The 19,905-nt window shown below is 51.3% G+C and overlaps 2 protein-coding genes across 2 annotated transcripts in view; one reads left to right on the top strand and one right to left on the bottom strand.

The window, feature by feature from the left end:
• KPNA7 (karyopherin subunit alpha 7) overlaps positions 1-19,905 on the top strand; it is a gene marked incomplete at its 3' end in the record, with an annotated part of 118,825 nt that overhangs the window by 43,225 nt on the left and 55,695 nt on the right. The window lies entirely within an intron of this gene.
• Positions 1-19,905, bottom strand: part of MYH16 (myosin heavy chain 16) — a gene marked incomplete at its 5' end in the record, with an annotated part of 60,658 nt that overhangs the window by 29,633 nt on the left and 11,120 nt on the right. The window contains 13 exons of the mRNA XM_082712701.1: positions 117-344; positions 1,381-1,554; positions 3,989-4,070; positions 5,344-5,480; positions 8,743-8,863; positions 10,046-10,163; positions 10,879-10,966; positions 11,824-11,882; positions 12,854-12,980; positions 14,589-14,768; positions 16,396-16,566; positions 18,509-18,777; positions 19,149-19,287. Of these exons, the coding sequence (XP_082568827.1) occupies positions 117-344; positions 1,381-1,554; positions 3,989-4,070; positions 5,344-5,480; positions 8,743-8,863; positions 10,046-10,163; positions 10,879-10,966; positions 11,824-11,882; positions 12,854-12,980; positions 14,589-14,768; positions 16,396-16,566; positions 18,509-18,777; positions 19,149-19,287 (1,893 nt within the window). The remainder of the gene's footprint in view (positions 1-116; positions 345-1,380; positions 1,555-3,988; positions 4,071-5,343; positions 5,481-8,742; positions 8,864-10,045; positions 10,164-10,878; positions 10,967-11,823; positions 11,883-12,853; positions 12,981-14,588; positions 14,769-16,395; positions 16,567-18,508; positions 18,778-19,148; positions 19,288-19,905) is intronic.

Raw genomic sequence — 19,905 nt, 5'->3', positions numbered from 1 at the left:
CTGCTGTGGCTGGTGGCGAGGGTGCTGGGCCGTGCTACAGTGGGGACTCCAGGTGTGAGCCCCGCAGGATTCCTGGTTCTGGCGAGGAGTGTGGTCAGGCCCCAGGGCCTCCTCACCTGCTTCTCCTTCTCCGTCTTGGCCAGCGTGGTCTCAAGGCCCTCCAGGTCCCGCTTGAGGTCGCTCATCTCCCCCTCCAGCTTGCGCTTGGTGGCGCTCAGGGAGGCCGCCGTGCCTTCCTCCTCCTCCAGCCGCTCCCGCATGTCCGAGATCTGGCTCTCCAGCTCCATTTTGGTCTTCATCATCTGGGTCAGGCGCTCCTCGGCATCCATCAGGTTCTCTTGCTCCTGGTGGAAGAAAGAGCATGCGTCAAAGGGGTCCCAAACAGTAGCGGTGCTGTCCCCAGACCACCAGTGGCATCACGGATCAGTTGAGTAGGACGCCAAGTCTCAGGTTTCCCCCGAGACCTGCTGGCTTCAAATCTGCATTTTCACACGATTCTTGGTAAGGTGACAGCAGAGGTGGTCCAGGAGAAGGGGAGGACCCTCGGGTTGCACCACACTGGTAGTGTAGGCTCTGCTGTCCCACTGCTGAACCCGGGTGTGCCCGTGGCTCCATCTGTCAGTGAGGCCTGGGCTATACGCCCAACTAGCTCCCAGCGCGGAGTCAGCACTTCTGCGTTAACAAGCCATTTCCCATCCACAGTTCCTCTTCCTAACAACCCCGAGGGGTGAGCCAGGCAGATGTTACCATAAGCTACAGTTTGGGGATGAGGGAACTGATATCAGAGAAGGATGGGGTCGTCAAAGGTCAAGCGGACAGGAAGGGGCAGAAGGGGAACCACCTGGGTGTTCACCGGCGTTTCCCCAAGATGGGGTTGGTGGTGTAGGATGATAACTGGCCACAGAGTCGAACCAAACCAGCTGTGTGACTTACGATTCATGGCATAACATTACTGAAATTCAGTTTTTGTCTGTACGATAAGGGAGATCATTGTGAGGCATGAAGGGGTGGAGCCCATGAAGGTGCTTCTAGGAATTGGTGGTTCTTTTTTTTTTTTTAAAGAATTTATTTATTTATTTGACAGAGATCACAAGAAGATAGAGAGGCGGGCGGGGGTGTTGGGGAGGGAAGCAGGCTCCCTGCTGAGGAGACAGCCCGATGCGGAGCTCAATCCCAGGCAGAGGCTTAACCCACTGAGCCACCCAGGTGCCCCTGGTGGTTCTTTTATTGCCAGGACCTCACTTGTACATGGCTTCTCAGAAGGCTCTCCCTCTCTGGGTCTGACTCTCAGCGGCCCTGGTGATCCTAGTAGTTGCCAGGACTCCCAGCTACCCCTCTCACCCCCCCTACACCTCCCCTCCCCTCCAGGGCCCCACGTACGGCCTGTAGCTGGATGGTGAGGTCGTTCTTTTCCTGGCTGAGTGTGGCCATCTTCTCCTCCAGCTCCTTTACCCTGTTTATTAGGTCCTGGGTCTTGGACATGGCGTTCCTCAGCTCCTCCTCCTTGGCCTTCATCTCCTCCTCTTGCCGAGCCACATTCAGGAGTGGCTTGACCTGGGTAGAGGGCAACACCATACCGTGTCACGGGGATGGGCTTGGCGGGGGCTCGCTGGTGGGCTGTGGGCTCTGCTTCAGACAGGACGTCACACCTCCACGGGGGTGGAAAACAGCTCTTGGCAGTCATGAGGAGGAACCTCTCCATAGATGCCTTAAAACATCCCTAGCCTCTCCAGAGAGGGCCCATCCTGGCTGGGGACCAATCCTCAGGGTGCTCTTTGATCCTAAGGGACACTGAGTTAGACATTCTTTGGCATCTAGCCACGCCCAGTGTTTCTGTAAATTGTGTGCTCAGGAACCCTGGCTGAATTCAAGCTCTGGTTTCACCCAACTTTCTCCCTCACTGATTCCTCCCTCGGTCTCTCTCCCTGTCACAAGTATATTCTCAGTGTCTCTCTGTATTTCTCACTTACTTTTCTTTTATCTGCTCCCTGCCGTGGTCTTCCAGGCCTTGCACTACCCAGCCTCATTCACCCTGCTCCAGCTCAGCTGGTACATCCTGCCTCTGCCCTCTTGCTCCCCGCTCTGTAGGGCTGCGCCTGCCTTGTCCCTTGGCCGGGAGCCCCTGCTCCTCTTCTGCACCCGTCGCCCCCAACCAGACCTCTCTACGCATTTTGCCCTTCTTACCCTGCAAGAGGGCCTGGGTCCCTCAGCTCCCTTCACCTGTACTCCTCGCCCTGCTAGACCTTGAGTGCCTCGAAAATCTCCCCCATGCCCTCCGTGTCCCTACAGCTCTGAGCAGAGCTGGCAGGACAGGCCCTCAGGGTATGTCCTGACCAATGGGTGTGTTTCTCTGGAGGGCAAACGCCCCATGGAGATGGATTTGGGAGAAGGCATCACCTCTCTTGGAAGATGACGGGGAAGCCACCTTGCCAGCCTGGGCTGTGGGGACCTGGGATGCCACAGTGGTGGGTCCACGTGAACCCACAACTATGTAACTCTTTTTATTCAATGAAAACCTCCCACAACATGTTGTTTATTTTTTCCCCATCAACTCATCCTATCTGGCATAAATAAGATTAGAGCTTAATTAAAAACTAAGAGAAAAGGATTTTTATTTTATTTTCATTTTTTTAACTCATTGGAATAGGATCTTGCTCTGCTGCGTTTAATTAGCGGTTTTACTTTCTAATAAAGAATGGGAGGTTTTCAGGCTTCACCTCCTCATTTGGGAACATGTGTCCTGCCTGAAAGCATCTTAATGGCTGTTGGCCTGGGGCTTCCCAGAGAGCAACACAAATACAAAGGGGGAAGGTGAGACAGATATGGCATCACATAGAAACCCTTTGATAGTCCTCGTTACATAGTTACTTTAAAAGTAACTTTAAAAAAATAAGAAACTGAGTAATTAATTTCTTTAAATAATAATTTTTAAGAACAGAAAATGACTTGTCAAATCCACCATTCTGTGGATGTATAATGCTTGCTAAGGATGAGATTAAAGCAGATGAGGATAAAATATTTCTTTTTAAAATAAAAATTTCAAAATAAAAAACTGAGTGGACGCCTGGAAAGAGGGAACAGGTGGGGAAATGAGCGGCGATGCCTGCACTCTGAGAAGCGCTAGTCTGGACTCCTCTGCGATCTCAGGCCCCTGAGCAGGTTGGCCCATGTGTGGGTGCCTTTGGGGAGGCAGACCTACTATCCCTCCTTCAAACCTGTGGCCAGCACTGTGTTCCACAGCGCTTTCCCACAGGGAGGGGAAAGAAGCTTCCGCGTGAGCCACCAGGCCAGGCCGCAGGGCCAGAGAGAGGACTCACACCTCCGCCTGGCTGCCCCTTGAGACAACACCATCCCAGCTCCCGAATGCAAATGTAGCAGCCCTGCATCCTGCCTCCTCTGGGGCCCAGCAGGGTGTACCCCCTGAAGGGGGTGAGGGTGGGGGATGGGAGGCCAGAGGCGGGGACACCATCACCCACTATGATTCCGCCTGCATCAGGAGGATGGCTCATGGCCTCCTGTGTTGGTCAAGGGCAGGCTGGCTGCTTGGGGGTCCCGCAGCCCCACCACCTGGCTCACTCACTGCCCTCTGCCATCTCGGAAGAACCGGAGGACTGGGAGGTCAGCCCCCATGATTTCCCGAGGTCACTCCAGCTCCAAAGCTGAGACCTTCACTAAAGGAGCTGAAGATGCTTCGACCCGCCCAGGGAGAGGTGCTGATAACTAAGCCTGCTTTCTGTAGTGTGTGTCGGGGCAGGGGTGGGGGGCGGGAGGCTCTCAGGGAGGAGATGAGGCCGGAAGACACACTGTGGTGGTTCCTTAGGGAGGAATTTGCCCCTGTCTGGCAGGAGGCTAGATTCCGCCTTCCTCTCATTTTTGGACTGTGCCTGCAGCATCCTGTGGCCTGCCACCCACGAGAGGTACCTCCACCCGGAACCAAGGTCCCCTGTCCCCCCGCAGCAGCAGGCTGACCTGGCCCCCTGAGCCCTACCTTGTTGTAGAGCTTCCACCAGCCCCAGAAACGCAGCTCCAGGAATTTACGTGTGTTCCGCTGGATGACTTTCAGGCCGATTCTGCAAAAAAGAAGCCGGGGTCTCGTGGATTAGAGTGCAGGTGTCGGGGCCCGGCCTCCCGGATGGAACAGTTCTTCTCAGATAGCTCAAGGCTCGGACAGACCACTCATTCCTTCTTACACTGCCCTTCCTTCCGATCCCTCAGCAGAAGTCGCTCATTACCCTCTGCATCCTATCTGTCTGCCGTCTCTTTGTCCATGGCACCTTCACTGGACTTTCATTTACCGGAGCCTCCTGTGTGCCAAGGCCCTGGGCTGGGTTGGGCTGCTGTCCTACCCTCCGCTCCTGACCGGGGTCCCTGCCTTCAGCTGGGGTCGCAGAGCGCCTAGTGGATATCAGGAACCCATTATTGTTGTTATTTGTTCATTACTGTTATTATTACTAATACTACGGCCACAAAGACCCAGAGTCAACCAGAGGCCATCCAGAGGAGCCCGAGCTATTTTCTGATGATGGTTTTAGAGACACCGCTGGGAAACAGGATTCCAGAGGCAAGGACTTGGAGTGAGGGCTTCTGGGTTCCAGTCTCGACTCTTTCTGCATGAACCGGGGCCAGGCCCTTCACCCTTCTGGCCTCAGTTTCCACGGGGTGCTGGCCTGACCGTATCCCTGTCATAGTATCGTCACAGGGATCAATAACGGGAAGTGACCTATAGGATTTATATTTGGTGGCCCCTGTTAGGGGTTGAATTGTGTCCCCTTCCAAAAGATACGCTGAAGTCCTAACCTCCAGTACCTAGGAGTGTGACCTTGTTGGGAAACAGGGTCATTACTTAGGCTGAGAGAAGGTCATAGTTGAGAAAGGTGGGTTCCTAACCCAAGAGGCCTGGTGTCCGTATAAAATGAAGGAAGCCAGTGTAGAGACACAGACACTGAGGCAGAAATCGGAATGATGTGGCCACGAGCCAAGAAACACCTGGGGCCACCAGGACTGGAAGAAGCAAGGAAGGGTCCTTCTCTAGAGCTTTGGAGGGAGTGTGGCCTGCAACACCTCGATTTCAGACCGGCTGGTCTCTGCAACTGTGAGAAAATACATTTCCACTGATTTAAGGCAGCCAGACTGTAGTGCTTTTGTCGCGGAAACCCTAGAAAACTAATAGAGGCCCCCAATAGGTTTCTTTGGGCCAGCGAAGACACTGGCACCCTCCCCTCATCTCACTGCCCGATGTTGCTAATGCAGCTGAGAGCTGTGTGTGTGGCGGGGTCCCTGGTCATCCTGTGTGAGTGAGCATGGCCTCTGGGGCCCACCCCTATTGGTGCTGGTGAGTGCTACCTTCGTTCCAGCATCTTCTTGAACTCAATCCTCATAAGGAAACCCCGGAGGCGACACTGTAACATCGTCATGATCTTGGCCAGCCGCTCGTCCCGCATGTCCTCAAGCTTAGCCAGGATGCCGGCTCGGAAGAATACCTAGGGGAAAGACACACCCATCTGAAAAGAGGCCAGCTGTCACCACAGGCAGCAACTGCAGGGAGTTTTCCATCCAAGCACCAGGGGTCCAGAAAGGTCCTTAAAAGTTAAGAGGGCCAGGCTAGGGCTGGTGTTTGAGGCCCCTTGGGAACAGCTGGCCCCAGCCCAGAGAGCGCCAACAGCAGGACCACAGCGTCAGTTTCCCCTTGCCCTTGGCTCTTCCTATGGGACTTGCACTTAACTGGCTGGGTCACCCTGAATGTGTCTCCGCACGTCTCAGGGCCTCAGTTCCTCATCTGTGAAATTGGGATGCTGATCCCTCCCTGAGGGTTGCTATAAGGATTGGAGATATTGGGTGGAAAAGTCTTGTATAAAGTGCGAAACTGTAAATAAAATGTGATCTATCTTCATAATCCTGGCTGCTGTGATGACTGCCCAGGATGGCAAAAGGCCTTCCTTCTTTACCGCCATGCAAAACAGCCTTTGGACAGTCACAGTTCCCCAGGGACGGGAGTGGGAAGAGGGGCTAGTGAGGGTGGGGGTGGCGTTGACTCTGTAGGAAGGATAGAGAGTTTTACAAATGCTGCACAGTTTCGGGCACCCAGCTCTGACATGTGAGTGGGGCACAGCCCCAGGAAAGCAGGGCCAGCTTTATAGTTTGTCAGAAAGAGCAGAAACACCAGCCTCCAGGAAATGCAAAGTCAAGTCTCAAGATATCAGTCACTCCTCCCTCCACCTGTAACTTTTAAGACCAGAAAAGGCAAGGGTTGGCAAGGTTGTGGATCAAGGGGAAGGTGAGTGGGTACAACAGTTTTGAAAAATGGTTTGGCATTCCCTTGTCAAGTTAGATATTTGCACAACCCGAAACAGGAAACTGTCCTCCTCAGCATTAACATATCTATCTCGGTCCTGGCTGCACATTGTTTCTGCCCTGAGGGTCTTGGAAAGATGCTGATACCTGGACAAAGGTGATTTCAAACAATGTCTGGGGCGAGGCTCTGGCATTGGTATCTTTACCCCTCCCCAGAAGATTCTAATGTACAGCCAAGGCTGAGAATTTCATTCTAGAGAAACCCCTACATAGGACCACACAGAAAGATATTCAAAGTAGCCTTGTTAATTACTGCTGGGGGCAGAAAACAATTTCCAAGGACAGAAGAAAGGGTAATTGTGATGTGACTGTCTGAGGCAGCAAGATATGTGAATGATTGTCATGTTCTAACCAACAAGGATGGATCCTGGAAATACAACGAAGGGTTAGAAGCATGTTACAGGAGAGTATAGCAAGTATGACACTTCCACGAAGCTCAGAACCAGGCAGAAACCGAAGCCAGATGCATATGCGAGGAAACTATTTTTTAAAAGGCAGGAGGCTGGTTAACATTCAGGACAAAGTTTACTCCTGGGGGTGGGGAGGAAAGAGATGCAAAGATTAAGTTCTGGATTTTTAAGAGGGCTTGTGGGTGGTTGTTTTATTATTAGTGTGTTTCATAAGGTAACATCTTTTTATAAGCCTCAAGTAGGACGTAATAGAAACTTCTAGAAGGAGAGAAGGTGCCAGGAAACCTATACCTGGCCTCAGGCTGCCTTGGATGTGCTATGTCACTTTAGCCAAGCTGCTCTTCTTGGGGAGGCCTCGATCTCCACTGTTGTTCACTGGGAGTGCAGGATCCTGAGTCCTCCCAGCCCCGAGAGTCTGTGATTCCATACATTGGGGCAGGGAGCCGAGCCCCCAGCTGAATCCTTTATGTGGATGCTATGGTACCAACTGGAAAAGAAAGTTTTCTCTCCCTGTCTTCTTCCCCCACAAAAACTCAAAGAGCTAGCCATCATGGGGTTGAGACATTGGCTTGATTTCATGAAATGTTTTTTTGATATTTCCCAATGGCTGCTCGTTGAGGTGTGTCCTTTCAGGAGTAGTGAGGTGAGCATGTGGCGGGGGTAGGGCCCCCATGCGCCAATGATGGGGATAAGGGACACAGCTGACCTTCAGAATCATCCTGGTCTCTATTCTGCCTCTGCCACAAGAGCCTGCCCAGCCCTTGGGGAGCAAAGATGTCCCCAGAATCCCCAGACCTTTATCTGGACCCGCGGTTCCCAGTGCAATCTTTGCACGACCTCAAATTCAGTCCGTTTGCCCAGCCAGTAGCTGTGTCAGATGCTAGCAATGGCAGCCGTATCTCCCCTTCCCGCGAGCAGCATGTTGGGGGTCCGAGGCCTGCTCCTTCCTGCCTGGTTCTGCAGAGCTGGGCACATCAGCTCCATGTCCCAGTCCCCACTTCCTCAAGTTTCCCATCCTTCAAAGGTGAGGTGGGGGAAGCAGCTGGTATTCAGTGATTATGACAAAACCCAAAGTGTTCCTCAAAGTCAGTTTAGTTGTGCACAGCATGTCTTAATTGTGAAGGAGGCCAAAGCTAACAGTTCTGGCAGATTCTAGAGCAGTGTGATGATTCTGCCAGCACTTACTATCAGAAGCAAGCTCCAGGGAGCTGGGGACTCTGTTCTGTTCGCTGGTGTATCCCTAGAGCCTTGAACCATGCTTGGCAACATTTGCTAAGTGGCCAGAGGGGTGGGATGTACACATAGCCCAGAGCATCCCTGTGTTTCCCCAGGCCTGTGGTTTACACAGGGGCTGGCTTTGAGCCCGATGCTCCTGGATGCAAAGCTGGGACTCCTGGATCACCCTGGTAGTCAGGCTGGGGTGTAGTCTGCTCGGACAGCTGTAGAGGGACACCTTGCACCATTAGCCTGGCTGGCCCTGCCAATCCCAACGGGACTCTGCAGGGCCAGGAAGTGGGACAGACACAGGGCAGCCTAGGTCCGCTGAGTCAGGATCAGGCGGCCTCTCTGAGTCAGCCCCGACTCACCTGCCGGCTTAGGGCTGAAGCTTTCGGTGTGGTGGGCTGGGATTATGGTGCTTTACTCTTAGACCTCAACCTCCGCCCTCCCCGCACCCAACACAAACACACACAGTTTCATGCCCCAGTCAAACCCAGGACCTCGATTCTTACTGGGGTTCATATAGGCCTAGGAACTAATCTGCCATTTAGTAAGTACCTGTCTGAGCTGGGTTCTCATCCCCCAAATTCCATGAGATCAACTGTATCAGCTCTCCTTTTCCGGAGGAGGAAACTGAGGCTCTCATCAGCTGGGTGGGGGGCGGGCTTGCCCAAGGCAGGCAGTTGGAATTCATGCCCTGAAGCTCACCTTCTGAGGACAAGGCTGGGCGGCGTAGGGAGGGAGTGTCCCCGGAAGAGGTTACCTTGGTATGCCCGATCTTGTACTCATTCACATCCAGGTCGATGGATCCGAGCAGCAGCTCTGAGGCCTTCTTGTTGTCTACGAATCCCTGAGGAATCACGTTGGGGTTCAGCACTTGGTACCTGGTGGGAGAGACACAAATGACAATCGTTGTCGTGCCCAAGCTGGCAGCTCAGGAAGCATAACCACACGGTTGACCTTTGTGATGGTCTTGGAGTCACAGGTTAGACCTGTTTTACAGATGGCCATAGCAGGCAGTGGGTAGGACTGACAGGAGACCTTGGGGAGCAAACACTGGTGTTGGTCAGGAGTCCACGAGGCGGCAGGTGCTCCTAGAAATGAAGACACCCACATCTTTCCTTCCTGATCTTTCCTTCCAGGCATAGAAGTGCTGCCTTTGCTGACCTGCCAGCAGCCCTCTTTGTGATTTCCACGAGTCCTTCCCTGTTTAGAGTCTTTAGAGGGCTTGGACAAGATGACCTCTAGTGACTTGTCCTGTTCCGTCCATCTGTGGTCATATGTTCCAGCAGATAGGGAGGGGGTAGATGGAAAACAATGCCTTAGGTGGAGGTCTTAGTTTAGGTTCCCCCAGAAGCAGACCTTGACACAAGGATTCAAGTACAAATGGTTTATCTGTGGGGAGGTGAAGTGGGGTGGAGGGTGGCAGGGTTGGGAAGGGGGTCAGGGAAGTTAATAAGAGGCATGTTATCAGACTAGTTATCACAATGGGCAGCTGAGACTTAATCCTGCTGGGGGACACTGGGAACAGTGGTATGTACCTCTACCCAACCCCACATTCAGTCATTCAGTGACGTCTCATTGCTGGCTTGAAATTGGCCATGAGAGAGTTTATCCCATGGAAATCCAAAGACACTACAAACCAGGGCTTTTAAATATTTATTATTTTTTATAATTTAACCTGGAGAGCCTACTGTTAGACACTTATCTGGAAGCCAGTACAGAACATGCCTCATTGTTAGGCCACCAAGAAGGGTGAGGGAGTTGAAGTATTTATTTGACAATTGTCCTCAGTCACTGGTTGAGGGCTGCTCCTGGGGAGACATTACTTCCTGAGACTTTCAGCCTGCCCAGTAGCAAAGCAGGTTCCAGAGCCAGGGGAGGCCCTCAGGCAAAGAAATGCACATGCCAGCAGTTGAAATTCAAGTCAAAGCACAAAGTAATGACGGTGAGTTGGTATCTGCTGTGAGGTGTAGCGTCTGGGACAACAGGACTGTATTTCTCCATTAGTCAGTCCCTGTCAACCGAGAACGGTAGACTCATGGTATCAGGGAGACACCACTCACCTCTGTTTGAACTCCGGGTACTGCATCCTGTTTGGGAAGCCCTTCCTGCAAATACGGATGCCTTCCAGGACTCCGTTACAAGCCAGCTGGTGCATGATCAGGTGGGCATCCACCACGCCTGCCAAGGGGGAGGGCACAGGATGCCGTCAGGATTCTCAGATGGGACAGGCTACTCCTTGCCACCGCAGAAAGCTAACTGAGCATCTGTGTCATCAACCCCAGTCTTGTCCCATCACTGCCCAGGGAGCCCCACAATTCAGCCAACACCCAAAGGCCTCCCCAGTGTGACTTCCAGCTGGTGCCCACCCAGCCAAAACATAATTTTTGCTTTACAAAGCAGCTAGAACATGAATTTTTGGATGATCCGTTTCTTTAAAGATTTTATTTATTTGAGAGAGAGTGCATAAGTGAGGGGAGGAGCAGAGGGGGAGAAAGAGAGACAAGCAGTCTCTACGCTGAGTACTGAGCCCCATGGCAGCTTGATCCCAAGATCCTGAGATCATGACCTGAACCAAAACCAAGAGTCAGATGCTCCACTGACCGAGCCACCCAGGTGCCCCTGGATGATCCATTTTGGGGGGATCCTTCGGTGCCCCGCTTTGCCCCAGTCATCCCTACCGATTAAAAGTGGACTTAATTCATACCTGGCTCACAGTTTGCACCCAACAAACGTTTGTTATTTTTATCAACTGTTATTGTTTCGGTGGGCAAAATTGTCCAAGTTTGAAAAAATTCGTGGGAGGAGAGGGAGGCAAAAGTAACTAAACTTCTCTAAAGGGGGAGAGGGTACTTCATTTGAACAAACACTAGCTTCACAGAGCCCCACGATGTACCTGATTGCTTGAACTCGTTGGGGACAATGCAGCGGACAAAATGGGGAGCGGTGCTGTGCAGGGTGGTCATCAGCTTATTCAGCTGCTCCTGGGGACGGAGGAACAAGAAGCAGAAGGACTGAGTAGAGCTCAGTGTTGGCGTTGCAGGACACACACGCTCAGCAGAGCTGTTTATTTAAAGTTCAATTAATTAAATTCAGATTGAGCTCTTCTGCCACACCAGCCTCTTCTCCAGGACTCTCTTGCCACATATGGCTAGTGGCTATCATCAGGGACAGCATCTTGGGTGGTGGCTGTCCTCTCAGAGGGACTTGCCCGATGTGACATGGTTTTCTTGATATGGTGTTTCATGGCGGGGCCCTTCTCACTCAATGCTGGCTCATCAGAGTCTCAGTACTAGAAGGAACTATACGTAGTACCTGTGAGGATAAACCCCTGCCCGTTGTGGCCTCCCCACTAGACGGTCCCTTCTCCTCTGCTTGGATACCTCTAATGACGTAGCCCGCTCTGCCTTAGGGCAGCCAGATCCTTGGGAAATACTGAACTCTTCCTTTGTGCTGTTCATCTACACTTTAGAACATGTCCCTAATCATACCCCCAATCTGTGGAAGTTGTGATCAGCCCAGAAGGTCTGCCAGCCAACTTTAGGGCTCAAGATCTTGGGCACCGATATGTCCATTGTTACCACTCTCTGGATTTCAATTCTGAGATGACATGGTTGGACTGTACCATCTCTAAGGGTCTTTTTTGCCCTGAGGTGCTGTGGTTCTGTGACTCCTTCAGAAGGAAGCAGACTCCTTGAATGAAAGAGGCAGCCGTAGGGATAGAAATGAAATCATCCTGTCCTGGGCTGTGAGGTGGCAGGTGGACCATTAGAAGGGAGGGTTCGATGGAGGGTAGGGTTCACTCGATGCACAGTGGCTTATAAGGGCAGTCCCTACTCACCCTGTAGAAGTTGGAGACTGTCATGAAGGAAGACCCTCTCTTCTGCTTCTTGCTTCCAGCTGAGGAAGAAAGACAAGCATGTTTCATGTCAGAACACAGCGTAGGACATTAAGTGTTCTGTGTCAAGGATATGTATTCTCTGGTTTAAAAAGCTTTTCTTGTGGGGGGTGTCTGGGTGGCTCAGTTGGTTAAGTGTCTGACTCTTGGTTTCAGCTCAGGTTGTGATCTCATGGTTCTGGGATTGAGCTCTGCCTTGGGCTCCATGCTCAGCACGGAGTCTCTCTCTCCCTTTGCCCCTCCCCAAACACTTGCTCTCTCTCTCTCTCTTTCTCTCTCAAAAAAAAAAAAAAAAAAAAAGCTTTTCTTGGGACTAGGTAAGGTGGGGCCTTCACACCAGGAAAGAGAGATCTACCAAGGAATGGGTGAACGGGATGGCTACGGCCTAATCGTCAAAAGGGGTATTATGCTCTCTGGAGAGTCTGTTTTCCCTTTGTGGTTTAAGGCTACACAAGGGGACAAACTGTTCCCATTGCCTGGGAAGGAAGAGGAGCCCACAGACCATCTGGAGGAATTGCATGTTGATAATGAAAACATCTCTGAATTCGAGGAAATTTGCAGTTCTTGCCCCTCTGAGTGGCAGCCATATTGGGAAGCTCCCCTCTGAGGTGTTTCCCTGTGGGCCACATGACCTCCATGGGGTAGACGGCAGGGCTGGGCTTGGCCTTTGCCTCAGACAGAGGAGAACAGGAAGCTGAAAATAGGACACAGCATTTGGGCCTCAACTCTTCCAAGCAGTGTCACTCCACCTGTAGGTGATACGGGCCCAGTCATCAAATCAATTGATGGAATTTCCCAGAATGTATCTGTATCTCTCCATTGCACCATCGTCCATGGCCTACCTCAAGCAACTTGGCATTCATTTATCCGTCTAGTAAGAGTTGAATAAGAGAGTTTTGTTTCCTTATTTCCATTTTGGTCACTAAAGGGCATCAGCATGGGGAGACTAGACACAATTAGCACTCAGCTGTACCTGGAGCCTCCTCTTCTTTGAAGAGAAGGGCCAGTAGTCCCAGGGATGATTTCTGGAACAAGCCCACCACTGTTTCATTCAGGGGGTCTTTGTTCTTCTCCAGCCATCCTGTGATGTTGTAACCCACCTGGAGGGGGGCAAGTGCCAGTGGTTACCTTCGGGTCTAGTTTCTGCCTTCCAGCTCCTGCAGGCAGAACCTCTACCAACAGCTTAGCCTGCTCTGGGCTCCCAGGACCAACCTTCAACCCCGTCTCTGGGGGCTTCAATTCTTGACATTTTCTGGAGTCCTGGGATGTCCCTGAACCACAGTATGAGGTGGAGGCCCCATTATCTGCTTTCTTGGGCATTCACATTTTGCCTGTTGAGGCCACCCTGTCTCCGAAGTTTTCTGACAAACCAGGACTCTAGCTACTTTCTGTCAGGCTGTGACCTTCTCTTGCGTGTCTTGCTCTGCTGGCTACTCTGAGACTGCCTGACCTCTGACTCTTTTGCTACCCAGGTGGATTGATCTTCTTCTAGGCTCAGCCCTTGCTATGAGTGACTGACCTTGACCTGAGCTACATGAAGACCTCCAGACAAGGGTGTCTGGTTTCTCCTTGCTCAAGGGCACACATCCCTTGGACATTGCCTGGTGGAAGGGGGGTTCCATCCATCCAGAATTGGGGGCTCTCTGTGCTCAGGTAGTTGGACATCCATTAAGTTCTGCTTCCCATTTGGCCCTAGCTGGAGGCAAAGAGGAAGCACTTTTCAGATTTTTCCACTGAGCACAGGGAACTGAAGGAAGCAGATAAGAAGCCAAAACCTTTGGGGTTTCCTTCTCCTATATAGCATATAGACGTTCATCACCTCTGGGCTTACTTTAGAGCCTTCTTAGTGGTGTAGAGGCCCCATTAGACTTGGAATATTCCATTGCTACAAATGTGGAGCTCTTGTCATTTCACTGTGGGAGGTGAGGTAGGCTCCCAACCTGCTGTTTGCTCTAGGCATTGGCGCGATTCATTTTCCAAGTGATTGGCATTGTTATGGTTGATGAGATCATCAACTCCTGGCCCCAATGCCCAATCCAACATCGGATTTTCTGACAGCTCTGTCCTAAGGCTGCTGTTTCCCTGCAGTTAAACCCACAGAGGCTCGACAAACTCCGGTGGTAACAGGAGTCTTGGCATTTACGGCAATACTGCAATCCCAAGGAAACCAAACTCATTCTTAAAAGCTGGCTGAACAAACCTTGTCTCGCCTATCAATTATTCAAATAGAACCCGAGTCCTGGAGGCACTTAATTCCCTCTTCCCCAAGGATGAAGTCTGTCATGAGTGAAAAAGCCACTCTGAGATGTCTTTTTGTTGGTTTGGTGGCCACGAGCTGTCAAAGCGCAAAGTTGGGGGATAATTGGTGGGCCCGCGGTGTTTCTTTTCTCTTTTTGCAAGTGTTAGCAATTCTGTCCAAGATCTCAGTTCGGCCATCCAACTGAGGGCTGCAGACAATGGTGTAGCCCTGGTGGGTCTGAGGGCGTCAACTGCTGGCTGCTCCCTGGTTGCTTTGGAAGTCTCAGAGGGGGAAGTGATGAGGAAGTATGAGTCAGAGGTCATTTCACTGAGCCGATACCGCTGTTATATGGCGCCTGTGCTAGTTGGAGGCAGGAAGCATCAGAAAGGGCAGGGCAGGAAGGACCTACATGACCCAGACCTTAAAGCAGCAGGAAGGTGGCCACAAGGGGCGCCGAGGGGGTACTCACAGTGCCTGCGTAGTGGACGAGCTCGAAGTGGGCCTCAGGCCCCTTGCCTTTGCCCCCTTTGGGCTTGAGGAAGTTGCTGGACTTGCCCAGGTGGTTGTCATAGAGCGCTGCCTTGAAGGTGGCGTCGGTGGCCTTGGGGAAGACGCACTGTTCCTCCAAGATGGAGAAGATGCCCATGGGCTAGAAGGGAAGAGTGGTGGGTGGTGTTACAGGAGGCCACGGGACCCCAACGGGGGCCACTCAGGTGTTGGTCTGGGGGTGGTAGGAGGGGTGCCACAGACACCCAGGTGGCCGGCCAGGAAGCAGAACTCTGGGCAAGGAGCACTGGTAATGGTGCAGTAGCTGGTCTTCGAATGCCAAGGCCATTTAGATTGAAAGAGGCTAGAATTCATTGAATCTAACAGAAGGGACAATGGAGGTCAGAAGGGGCTACATAGCTCCCCAAATTCTAACCCCTCCCAAACAGCGGTGTCAGGCAGGCTTGGCCCTCAGGAAAATGGTAGTCAATGACACCTGTCCTCTTTGTGTTTAACACTCTTGCCCTCAAAGACACTCTTGGCTACCAGGGGCTGCCGATGGTTCTAGGTCTTTTCTCGTAGAACAAGGGAGCTCATAAATGCTGTCCCTGTACCCCAATCTATGGAGGGTCTGGATTTCTTTCTTTTTTTTTAAGATTTTATTTATTTATTTGACAGAGAGTGATCACAAGTAGGTACAGAGGCAGGCAGAGAGAGAGAGAGGAGGAAGCAGGCTCCCTGCTGAGCAGTGAGCCCCATGCGGGGCTAGATCCCAGGACCCTGGGATCATGACCTGAGTTGAAGGCAGAGGCTTTAAACCACTGAGCCACCCAGGTGCCCCTTGGGTTTCTAAGGAATATTTCTGGATGAGAGCAATGTTTAACCCCAAAAGTGAAACATGAAGACATTTCAGATTCTGTGACAGCTGGATAGGGAGGTGTTTGTAGGTGTTAGGGGACATGTGGATTGTGCACACAGCTTGTTTTTGGAGACTCTTTTCCTGGGAGGTTAAGGCTGGTCTCACATTGGAGACCCCTGCTTGCCTGGCTAATAGCTTCCCTATGATGGTCCCTAGGCTGAGCCTCAAAGATGACATATGATATTTGCTTTCTTTATTTTTTAAGCTTTTACTCTGAAATAATTTTAGGCTTGCAAAAGAGTGTGAGGCATCCCTACGTGTCTTTCATCTGACTTCTTGAAATGTTGATGCAACTTCAGTAACAATAATGAAACACAGGAAATTAACATTGATACAATTCTATGAGCAGACTGTTCAGATTTTGTCATCTGTCCTGTTAATGTCCTTTTTCTATCCATTTTCTGCATTTGATCAAACCATATATATTCTTGAAGTAGGCCCTTTGCTAAAATATTCCCTATGGTATGATTATAGGGGTGGCCAGTAGACTGCCTGGGTTAGAACCTGACTCTGCCATTCACAGGTTATGTGACCTAGGACAGGTTACTTCCCTTCTCTGTGCCTCAGTGTTGCTATCTGTGAAATGGGTATAATATATCACACACACACCCCATTTCTACCCCCCTAAACACATGGGTGGCGGCTTAGGATGAGCCAGAGAGTCAAGGCATCCAACAGCTCAACTAACAGTTGTCATTGCAAAACTATCATACCCATTTTGCAGGGAGGAAGCTAGAGGCCAGACCAACCAAGGTCGTTAGCAGTGCTGTTAGTGCCACCTCCTGAAGGCACCAGGGAAGTCCCCCTCTGAGCCCCTCTCACCCCCACTCAGGGCCCTGGCCTCTAAGCCCCACCTTGAGCAGTAAGTTACCTTCTCTAGGAGGTCAATGCAGGCCTGTAGGTCAAGGCCAAAGTCGATGAAGACCCATTCAATGCCCTCCCTCTTGTACTCCTCCTGCTCCAGCACGAACATGTGGTGGTTAAAGAACTGTTGCAGCTTCTCGTTGGTGAAGTTGATGCACAACTGCTCGAAGCTGTTGAACTGGGGTGGGAGGGCAGAGAGCGGGGCATCAGCCAGGACCCAGGCAGAGCCTTCCTGGGACCAGGACTGAGGAATGAGGCACAAGCTGAGCTCAGATTTGCTGTGGGCCAACCATTGTCAGGTGCTGCCCCAGCTGCCTGAATGCTGACCACTGGACGGCCCTCTGTCAACCCTTCTTGGTTACCCTCCCCTGCAAAGGCCCAGAGCAGCTTAGAGCCTGCAGAGCAGGGTTGTCGGGGAGGGGGCAAAAGAGAGTGCAGGGGAGGGGGCACAGGAACGATCCAGCTGACATCGTGTTGATACATGACATCACGTTGATCCATTTACACAAGGGAAATTGGCCAACACTTCAAATAAGGTTTTTCTTTCTTTCTCCTTTCCTCTTTTTCCCTCCCTCCCTCATGTGGTTAATGAAAATCATTGTGGAAAGAATCATTTCTTCCCAGGATAGAATCATTTGAGAGGCATTATGCTTCGGACCCCCTGTGTGCCTCTGGAGAGTTCACTCTCTGGGTGCAGTTTCTTTATCCTCATCCAGAGGATGAAAGGGTTTGAGGGGTTTACAAGCCTTAAAAAAAAAAATCAGAGAGTGCTTTCTCTTAATGAAATTCCATGCTAAAGCCGCATGAAAAATAGGTTAGAGCAGAGGTGCTGTTGTAATCAGAGGGCAGGCTTGTGTGTCAGACCCTGTGCTGAGCTGCACCTGCTTAAAACCTTACAAGGCAAGGAGTAGTGTCCCCATTAACAGGTAGAGAAAGAGAGGCACACAGCTTGGAAGTGGCCAAGCTGGGTTTCGAACCCTGTTTGTTTATTGCACACACTCTATTGTTGACACAGACCAGCCTCCTTTCCCTTAGTCCATTCCCTGTTGGCTGTCAGGGAACCCAGTTTGGAAACTCTAAACCTCCTTCCGCCTGTGAAATTAAAGGATTCTATTGTAGATGGCAGTCAGATTAGCCCTTTAGAGCCTGAAAGAAATTGGGCTAAGCTTTTTTTTTTTTTTTTTTTTTTTTTTTTTTTTAAAGTGGGCTCCATGCCCAGCACAGAGCCCCTGGGGCCTGAACTTAGGACTCTGAAATCAAGACCTGAGCCAAGATCAAGAGTCAGACGCTCAACCAACTGAGCCACTCAGGTGCCTCTGGGCTAAGATGTTTAAAAATAAATAAATAAATCCACCTGTGGCCAGTAGAAATCTTAAAATAATAGGATAGTGGAGTGGAAAGAACTTTATAGACCATCTCTTCCAGTCTGTTCATTTTAGAGTTGAGAAAACTGAGGCTCCGAGAGGGGAAGCCACTTTCCTAAGGCCACACAGCTAGCTGAGAGCCAGCCTGAGTCCAGAAGCAGATCTACTGACTCCTAATCATGCTGCCTCCAGTGACAGAGGTAAAATATTCCCGACCCACAACACCAGTCTGTGAGGAGACCTGAGTCTCTCTCGTGTTGGGAAGAAGTGGGGGGGCTACCAGTGTCGTGCTGGCCAATCAGCTTACTCGCTCTCAAAAACAAGAGGAAGGAAGGAAAGAAAGAAGGAAGGGAGGGAGGGAAAGAGAGGAAAGGAGAAAGAAAGAAGAAGATCTGAAGTGTTGGCCAATTTCCCTTGTGTAAATGGATCCACATGATGTCATGTATCATCAGCACGATGTCAGCTGCGTCACAAAATTCCTGAAAACTCAATGGTCGGCCCTCCCGAGACAGTACAGGCCGGCTCCAGCATGTCACCCATTCTGTCCAGTCTGTTTACCCTATTCTTTATGATTTGGCACCATACAAATGAAGATGGAGCTTTCTGGATGCCAAAAGTCAGAGACCCAAGAGCAAACAACGGAGATCAGCCCGCCCCAGGTCCAAGATGAGAAACAAGAGAACTGTGGTGAAACGTGGCTTTTAAAAGGAAAATGGTCACCCCCAAAGCAGAAACAGAATGCCAGGGCAGGCACACCTCAAAGATCTCGAAGCCAGCGATGTCCAACACCCCGATGAAGAATTGCCTCTGCATCTTGGTGTCCAAGGTCTTGTTGATCCTGACCACCAGCCACTTGAACATCTTGTCATAGATGGCCTTGCCCAGAGCCCCGATGGAGTTGTTGCACTGTTCCATGTTCTGGCCCTTTTGCACAAACTCGTTGCCTACTTTGACCCGGGGCCTGGTGATGCCCTTCTGGAGCTCCCCGGAATTGAGACCCATGAGATGGGAGACTTTGTCGGCCACTGAGTAGGGAAAGAAAAAGCAGGTGCGTGAGAAACATGATGTCTTGCCCTGGAGAAACCCAGCACCATCCATCATGGTTAGGGAAGGGAGGAAGGAGAGGGTAGCAGAGACAGAGGCTGTGCCCATGAGAGAAGAGACATCTTGAGATGGTTTCCCACACTCGCTCAAGGTCAAATGGCAAAGCAGAGCATAGAAACCAAAATCGTGACTCTGACTCTCTGTCACATCTCCCTGAGATTATCGATGTCTGGATGTCAAAGAAACATTCTTGGTTTACAGCACATCTCTGAAATGTGCACGGAGCCTCAGAGAGTCCTGAACCCCTGCCGCTGGCCCGCTCTACCTCGAAGAGCCCCAGCCAGACACCTACCCTCCGTGGTATCCACTTCAGCTTGCTCTTCTCTGGGCTTCTGCTTGAACTTCATGTTCCCAAAATGCATGATGCCCCCCGTCAGCTTATAAACGCCAATCTTCTCCTCTGGGCTGAAGCCCAGCACATCAAAGGCCACCTATAGGGAATAGAAAGTCAAGACACTCCTGGCTTCTTATCCCACAGCATAGAGGCCGTGGCCCTGCAGCTGTGGGGGTTGCACCCGTGGGCCATGGTGGCCACGGTAGTATGGCGTGGGCTCTGGAGGTCAAACACACCCCGGCCTGGAGGAGGGTCAGTTTTCCTCCAAGGAACCCAGACCAGATGCTCAGCAGTGTAGTCACTGTATTTATTTACTCTCCCTGGTCTCCGTTTAGTCAGCAAAAGGGGGATCATAGGTGGTCATAAGGATAAACCAGAATGACGTTTCAACGTTTAGTCCAATGCTTAACGCATGGCCCTTGAGAGATAATAACAATCGGAAGTCACATTATCATCACCATCATTATTACTGCTAAGGCTTCACGGTAGGTACCGGGAGAGGGAAAGGCAAAGGCACATCAGAAATCAATGCTAATGTCAGACCCCAGCAGAAGTTACAGGTGCTCAATGTCATACGAGGAGAGAGGGGGTACAGTAGGAACTGCAGAGACGGGAGGGTCACTCCTAGCCAGGCTGGTGTACATGGCCCTTCAGTTCCTTGGACTTCTAGTTCGGTTCTGCTTGCTACGACAGGCGAGAGAGGTGCCGGCTGCAG

This window comes from Mustela nivalis (assembly GCF_964662115.1).
Source record: "Mustela nivalis genome assembly, chromosome: 19".
Classification (NCBI taxonomy): Eukaryota; Metazoa; Chordata; class Mammalia; order Carnivora; family Mustelidae; genus Mustela; species Mustela nivalis.
This window is presented reverse-complemented; position numbering and strand designations above follow the sequence as displayed.